General features: G+C 32.2%; 1 protein-coding gene across 1 annotated transcript in view; it reads left to right on the top strand.

The window, feature by feature from the left end:
- The first annotated feature begins 6,727 nt into the window (after positions 1-6,727).
- LOC111613901 (vasopressin V1a receptor-like) overlaps positions 6,728-10,475 on the top strand; it is a 19,948-nt gene continuing 16,200 nt past the window's right edge. The window contains exons 1-2 of the mRNA XM_023355253.1: positions 6,728-6,923; positions 8,942-10,170. Coding sequence (XP_023211021.1) covers positions 9,231-10,170 — 940 coding nt within the window. The 5' untranslated portion in view covers positions 6,728-6,923; positions 8,942-9,230. The remainder of the gene's footprint in view (positions 6,924-8,941; positions 10,171-10,475) is intronic.

The raw sequence follows: 10,475 nt of genomic DNA, 5'->3' as shown, positions 1-10,475 counted from the left end.
TCTCTATCTCCTATGGGGGTTAATATGTAGGTTTTTGTGTGATCGCTTATCCTCCGAAGAGCCGGCCGAAGCTTTTTTGCTTAATTATACGAAATTACTCGCGAAGAGATAGGGGAAATTCCTTCCGTGAGATCTTTTGAGGGTAACTGGCCCTATTTAGGTGTTAGAGACGTGGAGAAAACCCGGATAACTCCACTTGGCTAGCTCGTCCTGGTGAGGCGCGAACCCACGACCAGCGTTCAGGGAATGGAACCGTTTGGCCACTGGCGAGCCTACAGAATATTTATCGTTATAACATTCTAAAAATTGTTCTATAAATGAATATTTCCTAAAGTATGTTGATTTTCGTTGTGTTTCCAAGCATGTTAATAACTTGATATTTACAGATAGGAAACTGACATTCATAATCTCAAATCGGTCATTGTTATCACTTCAACATATAAATCAAGGGTCTTGCTATCTGTATCGTAATGAGATTCGATAGCACTAATCTCAATTATTCTCATTATGAGATGATTCGATCCGAGATGAAGTTGGAAGCGAACGTAACACTTGACCCAAATTTCCTATTAATTCACGACTTACGATTTAGGTATAAACTCGAATTTATCAAGATAAAAGAATTGCTTATTGCGAAATTTAGGCAACACTTTGATCCTAGAAATATTAAAAATGATCGAAAGATCCCTATTATTGCGACTTTTATCTAAGTTAGAAAGACCGTTAGAAATTAAAAAGGATGGATAATCGACCATATTCATATCTCGTTCATATTTGAAAACTTTAGATGAGGTTCGTCGCTTCTCATCGCTCATCCATTCTTAATTAATTTCATTGCGGTTTAGATTATCCTGTAATGAGCAAAACTGTAGTGGCTATACGTAACAGTCCTTATATGTTGTGCCACGCATAACAATAACTAAACCAGACATCATGTGCGATCTGTATTCAGAACATTTGAATTAATAATGCAAATGTTTGAATTGCATTGATTAAGAATAAAAAATTTATTTAGGAAATTTAGTAAGGGGGAAAAGAATAGAAAAACTAGTTAAAGAAAACTTTCACGAGACAAATTTCTTTATGAATCAAAATAGAATATATTTCTAATAAAGAAATTTATCATACATAATAAAATAAATGAATATTATATCGTCAATAATAGGTTTCTTGCAGTTAATGAGGTTCTTAGAGATTAGTATTAAAAATTAAATTTATTGTTTAAGCCGTTTAATTTGGATTTATATACTGTATAAAGTATTCTTACGAAACATGAACTGATGCGATTTTATTTTTTAATAGATAAAAGAATCATTCATACAATCGATTATCTCTTATAATTTCTAGATCGAGTTCCTCTACCGCTCAATCAATGACATAATGGACTTACCTCGAGCTATTCATATGTAAAATGATATTGCAGAAAACTTCAGAACTTCTGAGGTAAAATAATTGAGAAGTATTTTATCTTTTATTCGATTCAAATTAATGCGTTTATTAAATGACTAAATTATAGAAATGCTGAACAAAACCTATCAGATTTGCTCAGAATGTCTATAATTTAGCAAATTAATATATTTTTAATATAGGTAAGACAGAGAAATCGAGAACACAACAGTCTTTTTAGTCTGTAGACCCGTTATATCTTTTCTCGTTAGAAAGAAGCAAGTCGATATTGTGATCAAAATAGAAAAAACAGATGGATAGATATATCGATTATATCGTGTCATCTGATATTTCGTTCATTTGGTTTGTCTCCCGTCATGCGATATAACGATGATACTGAAGTCGTGTTAGGATGAGTGAAATAGAAATGAGTTAACGTAATTTATTCTCAAACTGTTACTTATAAGTTAAAAGTAATGATCATCACCATTGAGTCATCTCTCCCAATTGGTAACAAGCCTGATGATTCGATGTTTCTACTTTTTTGGCTTCTGCTTCAGGAAGTCCGTAACCACCTCCTGTACCTCGGCGTCCGAGACGAAACTACAACTCTTCGGGTGCTTTTTCAATAATTCACCGAACACATGAAAGTCGCATGACGAAAGATCTGGATTGTAGGTTGGGTGCTGCAAAATGTTCCATTTAAAATTTTCAAGATTTTTACGAGTTATATTAGCATATTGGCAGTATGCGATTTAGCATTCTCATCGAAGAGGATCACGTCGTCTGACAAGCTTCTGAGCTTATTCTTGTTTTGCTGTGCGGAGTCATTGCAGGATTTCACCCTACAATTTGAACCTTCACTATACGACTTTCATGGGAATTATTGGATAAGCACCTAAGGTGTCGGCAGTTTTGCCCCGGATGCAGAGCTGCAGGCGGTAGTCATAGGCTTCTTGAAGAGAAACCAGAGGACTTCTATGAACACGGAATCATCGGGCTCGTATCTAGTAGGACAAATTCTTCACAATTCACTGTTCATATTCCTGCAGATAGTTAACTGTTCTGATGCCGTCTTTAATAATAAAACATAAACATGGCAGTTTTATAATCTGTATGGAATGATTGAGTTATTTTAAATGTACGAGAGTATATTTTAAAATTTTCTAAGGGTAGAGGCAGTGTAAAAGATTGGAAATCACTTCGTTAAAAGAATATTTTAAAACACTACTCACAAGTCAGTTGCATGTATTTATTTGACATAGATTGTCTATTTGGTGTTGACACCAAAAAGATAAGAAAAATCAATAATTTAATTATTATAAGAATGTTTTCGATACTTTTGTTATGTTCAAAATTCATTCATCCAAAAGTTTATTGACAGTTTCTAAAATCGATAAGGTAAAGAGAAAAATAACATTAAATATTTGATTGAAGTTATCGCAACAACAGAATTAATAAATTAAGAAAAATTTTCTTAAAAAATAGTTTCATTAAATTCTTATTAATAAATTATTAATTTTATTTTTTGACCATTTTAGACATATAGCCTTGAAATTATTGAATTTTAAATGTGCAATCTTCTTAACATTAATAAATTCGATAGAGATCATTCAGATATGGCATCTGCACTGCAAGGGTATATGTAAAAGTTTTGTGACTTCGTGACAGGAGGTAGGGTGTTAGTAGAAAGACAATGTGATAAAGATTCTGAAAAATTTTCCTATTTGAAATAATTTTTTTACCAAAATTACTATACAGAAATATTTTGATCAATCATCACACAGCAAGTTCTTGCTTATATAAATAATTATACTTCAGTAGAAGCACTGTATAAATACAGTCGACCCCCATAACACGGTAGATACGTTCCTGTTTTTATGAATCCAGCTTCTAGGAGTCTAGCCAATCACAGCCCGGCACGTATGCAGTTTACGGACTACGGCTGTTTGAAAGGTTTCTTCCATAAAATTAATCGATTCTAGACTAATTCGACTCAACATTTCCAAAATACGTATAATTTTTGGGGAATAATCCATATAAACTATGCTGTAAACAAAAAATTGTAGGATTACTTACCGAGTGTGCACCGTTCGACTACGCCGTTGCTTAAGCTAGTTTTCGTCGTGGAGATTGTCATCGAATGGCACTCGCGTGCTTCCCGATAAATTATTTTTTTGCGAAAAATTCGCTGAACTTTAGAGACATCATTAATATAAATATAATTTTTATGGACGTTAAATAATAAATGGTTTTTGGTAGGTCCGCTGCTCGTTTAAACTCAACGGTTTGTGCAATTCTGTCGCGACACGAGTCGGGATGACGTTTTACCGAATTATAGGAGTTTTTTAGCATGTTTGTACGAATACTGTCGCAATTTTTTCGCCGTGATATAGGAATCCGAACTATAGGAACCCGTGTTATAGGGGTGTCGACTGTATGCTGTATTGGAAGTGCTCTGGTAGAACTTTTAATATGAGGGATAATGGCAACAATTTAACCTTTAAAGGTACAGGTTACAGATAAAGATACCGATATATAACAAATTATCTTTTGTCTAGGAGTTATTAATTAATACTGTGTCATCAGACTCTTCTTTCGTAAATCAATGAATTTCGTTTTCGCTACTGCCTATTTCTAAAATTAGATCGCTTGTCAGGAAATATAAATAAATTAATGTATTATAGATGATATTATAGATTACAGAAATGTTTTATTTTAATATCGGGGTGTGACAGATCAAGCGTGACATCAGCATGATATCACCAATTTTAAGTTTCTTTTGACTACCTACCCCTCCTGTCAATTTTTGTCACAGGAGGTAGTGAAAAGTGTGACATATTTGAACGACCCATAANCCAAACCGAGCCAGTGCGCACGCTCCGCTAAACGCTCGTTGAAAAACGCCTAGTGTGTACAGGGCCTAAGATACGCAACAGATGGTAATGTAAAAAGGTAAGTTAAAAAATATGGGGCCCTAGATTTTTTTTCATCTCAAAGTGGGCGGTGGTCGAAATACGTTTGAGAACCTGTGGCTTAGATCATCTACATTTACGATGTTTTAAAATATTTTTACGAAATTTTAAAATTTAAAATTGTTATACAATATTATTGGTAAGTTTACTAAATCTTTCTTTTGCTGTAAGCAAATGTAATATCAATCGAACGAAAAAGCAATCAACATAATAAAAAGTTTAAGTTAAATAAATACTAAAAACTATTAATATTTTTCTTATGTATTTAAAAAATTCTCATATTCATACTGTTCCGTAGAAACAATATCCAGGGTCTGGGCTGGTCCCCTTAGGTTTGGATTATTTGTTTAGACGACTCAATAGTGGACGGACGATCTGTCGAGACGAGATCTTTCCGGGAGGCTTTCTATGAGAAACTGGCCCCTATTTAGGCTAGTTTCCCGTAGAAAGTTACTAACGTGAAGAAAACCCGAAAAACTCCATGTGACCAGCCCGTTGGCCAGGCGCAAACCCACGACCAGTGTTCAGTGGTTTTATCCACTCAGTAAATAAAACCTCGCTTAAGCACGCTGAGTGGATAAAACCTCGCTTTTATACAGTCGAATTTATACAGTATATAAATCCAAATTAAACGGCTTAAACAATAAATTTAATTTTTAATACTAATCTCTAAGAACCTCATTAACTGCAACTACTGAGTGGATAAAACCTCGCTTAAGCACGCTGAATAACAGTTACGCTAATGGAGACATATTTTGCCATATTATCAATGAGAAAAGTTTCAAATAAATTTAAAAATTTATTTGAAACTTTTATTTATATTTTAAATTCGAATTTCGCGTCAGAAAATTAAAAATAAATTTTTTAGATGTAAAATGATAATGTAAATGGCGCCATGTTTTTATACATCTTTTAAAAATACAGTGAAGAAAATTTGAATCAAGTTTTACACGGTTTCTATGAATCGAAAAGGATTAAAGACTTGAAAATTGCTACACTACGGTTTTACGCCAAGGGAAATCAGATACTATATAAAAAATTCGATTTGATTTGAGGACCTTTCTCGAGCTTATTTAGCTAGACGCTTTAGGAACATTTTAATTTCAAATCGTTACAGAATCTCTATCTCCTATGGGGGTTAATATGTAGGTTTTTGTGTGATCGCTTATCCTCCGAAGAGCCGGCCGAAGCTTTTTTGCTTAATTATACGAAATTACTCGCGAAGAGATAGGGGAAATTCCTTCCGTGAGATCTTTTGAGGGTAACTGGCCCTATTTAGGTGTTAGAGACGTGGAGAAAACCCGGATAACTCCACTTGGCTAGCTCGTCCTGGTGAGGCGCGAACCCACGACCAGCGTTCAGGGAATGGAACCGTTTGGCCACTGGCGAGCCTACAGAATATTTATCGTTATAACATTCTAAAAATTGTTCTATAAATGAATATTTCCTAAAGTATGTTGATTTTCGTTGTGTTTCCAAGCATGTTAATAACTTGATATTTACAGATAGGAAACTGACATTCATAATCTCAAATCGGTCATTGTTATCACTTCAACATATAAATCAAGGGTCTTGCTATCTGTATCGTAATGAGATTCGATAGCACTAATCTCAATTATTCTCATTATGAGATGATTCGATCCGAGATGAAGTTGGAAGCGAACGTAACACTTGACCCAAATTTCCTATTAATTCACGACTTACGATTTAGGTATAAACTCGAATTTATCAAGATAAAAGAATTGCTTATTGCGAAATTTAGGCAACACTTTGATCCTAGAAATATTAAAAATGATCGAAAGATCCCTATTATTGCGACTTTTATCTAAGTTAGAAAGACCGTTAGAAATTAAAAAGGATGGATAATCGACCATATTCATATCTCGTTCATATTTGAAAACTTTAGATGAGGTTCGTCGCTTCTCATCGCTCATCCATTCTTAATTAATTTCATTGCGGTTTAGATTATCCTGTAATGAGCAAAACTGTAGTGGCTATACGTAACAGTCCTTATATGTTGTGCCACGCATAACAATAACTAAACCAGACATCATGTGCGATCTGTATTCAGAACATTTGAATTAATAATGCAAATGTTTGAATTGCATTGATTAAGAATAAAAAATTTATTTAGGAAATTTAGTAAGGGGGAAAAGAATAGAAAAACTAGTTAAAGAAAACTTTCACGAGACAAATTTCTTTATGAATCAAAATAGAATATATTTCTAATAAAGAAATTTATCATACATAATAAAATAAATGAATATTATATCGTCAATAATAGGTTTCTTGCAGTTAATGAGGTTCTTAGAGATTAGTATTAAAAATTAAATTTATTGTTTAAGCCGTTTAATTTGGATTTATATACTGTATAAAGTATTCTTACGAAACATGAACTGATGCGATTTTATTTTTTAATAGATAAAAGAATCATTCATACAATCGATTATCTCTTATAATTTCTAGATCGAGTTCCTCTACCGCTCAATCAATGACATAATGGACTTACCTCGAGCTATTCATATGTAAAATGATATTGCAGAAAACTTCAGAACTTCTGAGGTAAAATAATTGAGAAGTATTTTATCTTTTATTCGATTCAAATTAATGCGTTTATTAAATGACTAAATTATAGAAATGCTGAACAAAACCTATCAGATTTGCTCAGAATGTCTATAATTTAGCAAATTAATATATTTTTAATATAGGTAAGACAGAGAAATCGAGAACACAACAGTCTTTTTAGTCTGTAGACCCGTTATATCTTTTCTCGTTAGAAAGAAGCAAGTCGATATTGTGATCAAAATAGAAAAAACAGATGGATAGATATATCGATTATATCGTGTCATCTGATATTTCGTTCATTTGGTTTGTCTCCCGTCATGCGATATAACGATGATACTGAAGTCGTGTTAGGATGAGTGAAATAGAAATGAGTTAACGTAATTTATTCTCAAACTGTTACTTATAAGTTAAAAGTAATGATCATCACCATTGAGTCATCTCTCCCAATTGGTAACAAGCCTGATGATTCGATGTTTCTACTTTTTTGGCTTCTGCTTCAGGAAGTCCGTAACCACCTCCTGTACCTCGGCGTCCGAGACGAAACTACAACTCTTCGGGTGCTTTTTCAATAATTCACCGAACACATGAAAGTCGCATGACGAAAGATCTGGATTGTAGGTTGGGTGCTGCAAAATGTTCCATTTAAAATTTTCAAGATTTTTACGAGTTATATTAGCATATTGGCAGTATGCGATTTAGCATTCTCATCGAAGAGGATCACGTCGTCTGACAAGCTTCTGAGCTTATTCTTGTTTTGCTGTGCGGAGTCATTGCAGGATTTCACCCTACAATTTGAACCTTCACTATACGACTTTCATGGGAATTATTGGATAAGCACCTAAGGTGTCGGCAGTTTTGCCCCGGATGCAGAGCTGCAGGCGGTAGTCATAGGCTTCTTGAAGAGAAACCAGAGGACTTCTATGAACACGGAATCATCGGGCTCGTATCTAGTAGGACAAATTCTTCACAATTCACTGTTCATATTCCTGCAGATAGTTAACTGTTCTGATGCCGTCTTTAATAATAAAACATAAACATGGCAGTTTTATAATCTGTATGGAATGATTGAGTTATTTTAAATGTACGAGAGTATATTTTAAAATTTTCTAAGGGTAGAGGCAGTGTAAAAGATTGGAAATCACTTCGTTAAAAGAATATTTTAAAACACTACTCACAAGTCAGTTGCATGTATTTATTTGACATAGATTGTCTATTTGGTGTTGACACCAAAAAGATAAGAAAAATCAATAATTTAATTATTATAAGAATGTTTTCGATACTTTTGTTATGTTCAAAATTCATTCATCCAAAAGTTTATTGACAGTTTCTAAAATCGATAAGGTAAAGAGAAAAATAACATTAAATATTTGATTGAAGTTATCGCAACAACAGAATTAATAAATTAAGAAAAATTTTCTTAAAAAATAGTTTCATTAAATTCTTATTAATAAATTATTAATTTTATTTTTTGACCATTTTAGACATATAGCCTTGAAATTATTGAATTTTAAATGTGCAATCTTCTTAACATTAATAAATTCGATAGAGATCATTCAGATATGGCATCTGCACTGCAAGGGTATATGTAAAAGTTTTGTGACTTCGTGACAGGAGGTAGGGTGTTAGTAGAAAGACAATGTGATAAAGATTCTGAAAAATTTTCCTATTTGAAATAATTTTTTTACCAAAATTACTATACAGAAATATTTTGATCAATCATCACACAGCAAGTTCTTGCTTATATAAATAATTATACTTCAGTAGAANAATTAAAGAATTAATGGACTATTTAACTATTAAATTTTTTTTTAATTTAGAAAATTATTTAGAAAATTTAAAAAGAATTGAAATTATTAAATAATTATTTTCAATATAATTTATTTAGATTTAATTTTTGAAAAATATTTAATGATAAACGTTAGGTCTAAAATTATATTCCATTAATAGCTTCGAATAATTTCTAAAAATTATTTTAATAAAATATTTATTTCTAATATTTTTATTCTTATTTCTAGGACGATAAGCCGTAACAGTAAAGAAAAAATCAAATCAAAACTTGTGGTAATAAAATTATCTACAGCCTACAGCTTGAGATTCGAAGCTTTACTGAATAACACTTCAACTAAAGAAAACTTTATCTAGAAGATGCAACATACTTTTACACAAAATCAATTATTTAAAATAAATATTTCTTTCCCTTTTCGACAGAATTAATCCTGCTTTTTAGAAAGGTGTAGAGTTAATTATGCAGTTACGTTAAGAATATTCACTAGAATTTGTCTGAAGATTTAATTGAAAGTAGTTATGCAGGATAACTATTCGTTTATAAATCCGTTAGGAAACCATTCTATAATTTTATTAGAAAGAGATGAACATTTGGCAAAAGCAGAAATCATTACTTTATCTATAATGTTTGCAGTTATGGTTGTCGGTAATTGTTTAGTTCTTTTAGCATTGATGGGACGTCGTATACAAATGACACGCATGTATTATTTCCTATTCCATCTTTGTCTTTCTGACCTGGTGACCGCATTTCTTCACGTTCTTCCTCAAATTGCTTGGGATATCACTTACAGATTTCGAGGTGGATATTTATTATGTAAATTAGTAAAATATGTTCAAATTCTCGGTCCATATTTATCGTCATATATTCTGGTGATAACTGCTATCGATCGTTACCAAGCTATTTGTTTTCCATTGACAAGTTTTTCTTGGACTCCAATTAGAGGGAAAATTATGGTACTCGTAGCATGGATAATCTCTCTTTTATGTTGTATTCCACAGTTATTTATATTTTCTTATCAAGATGTACAGGGACTTTCCGGTGTTAAAGATTGTTGGGGAACATTTATTCAACCTTGGGGTGAAAAAGCGTACGTTACGTGGTATACGATATCTGTATTTTTTATTCCATTTATTATAATTACTTTTACGTATACCCGAATTTGCTTAGCTGTCTGGAAAAACTTTTGTGAAGAAAATTGTTCTTCGAAAGAAGAAAAATTATATAATGTAGAAACAGTGATCGTAACAAAATCGAATACTTCAGATGAAGTGGTTGTTCGGAGGAAAACACCATTATCTAGACGACACAATATGAAAGGATTGAGTAAAGCTAAAGTAAAAACAGTTAAAATTACTATCGTTGTGATTATATGCTATATTGTTTGTTCTTGTCCCTTCATATGTGTGCAGTTATGGGCTTACTGGGATCCTCAAGCACAATATTCTAATATCTGGAGAGGTAAGTCATTTCAAATTTAAAACATACCTATTGACATTTGAATTTAAGTAAACATAAAATGTTTTAAGTTATTTGTGTCGATATAAACAATAAGACTAATATAAACAGATAGTACTGTATAACTTATATTGAATTCATTCAAGATCCGGCCACCGTTTATGTGTACCAGAAATTGCACTCAGGTTGTTCGATAGAGCTCTACAAAAACCTGAATAGACAAAACTGAAGTTCTGGCTATCTTGTATATTTATATATTTTATATATATTTATATATAAATATTGACATGATTAATTAATCTCTCAAT

The sequence above is a fragment of the Centruroides sculpturatus genome, unplaced genomic scaffold, assembly GCF_000671375.1.
Source record: "Centruroides sculpturatus isolate CEXI.00-Female unplaced genomic scaffold, Cexi_2.0 scaffold961, whole genome shotgun sequence".
Classification (NCBI taxonomy): Eukaryota; Metazoa; Arthropoda; class Arachnida; order Scorpiones; family Buthidae; genus Centruroides; species Centruroides sculpturatus.
Note: the sequence above shows the minus strand (reverse complement) of the source record. Positions and strands in the feature narration are given on the sequence as shown.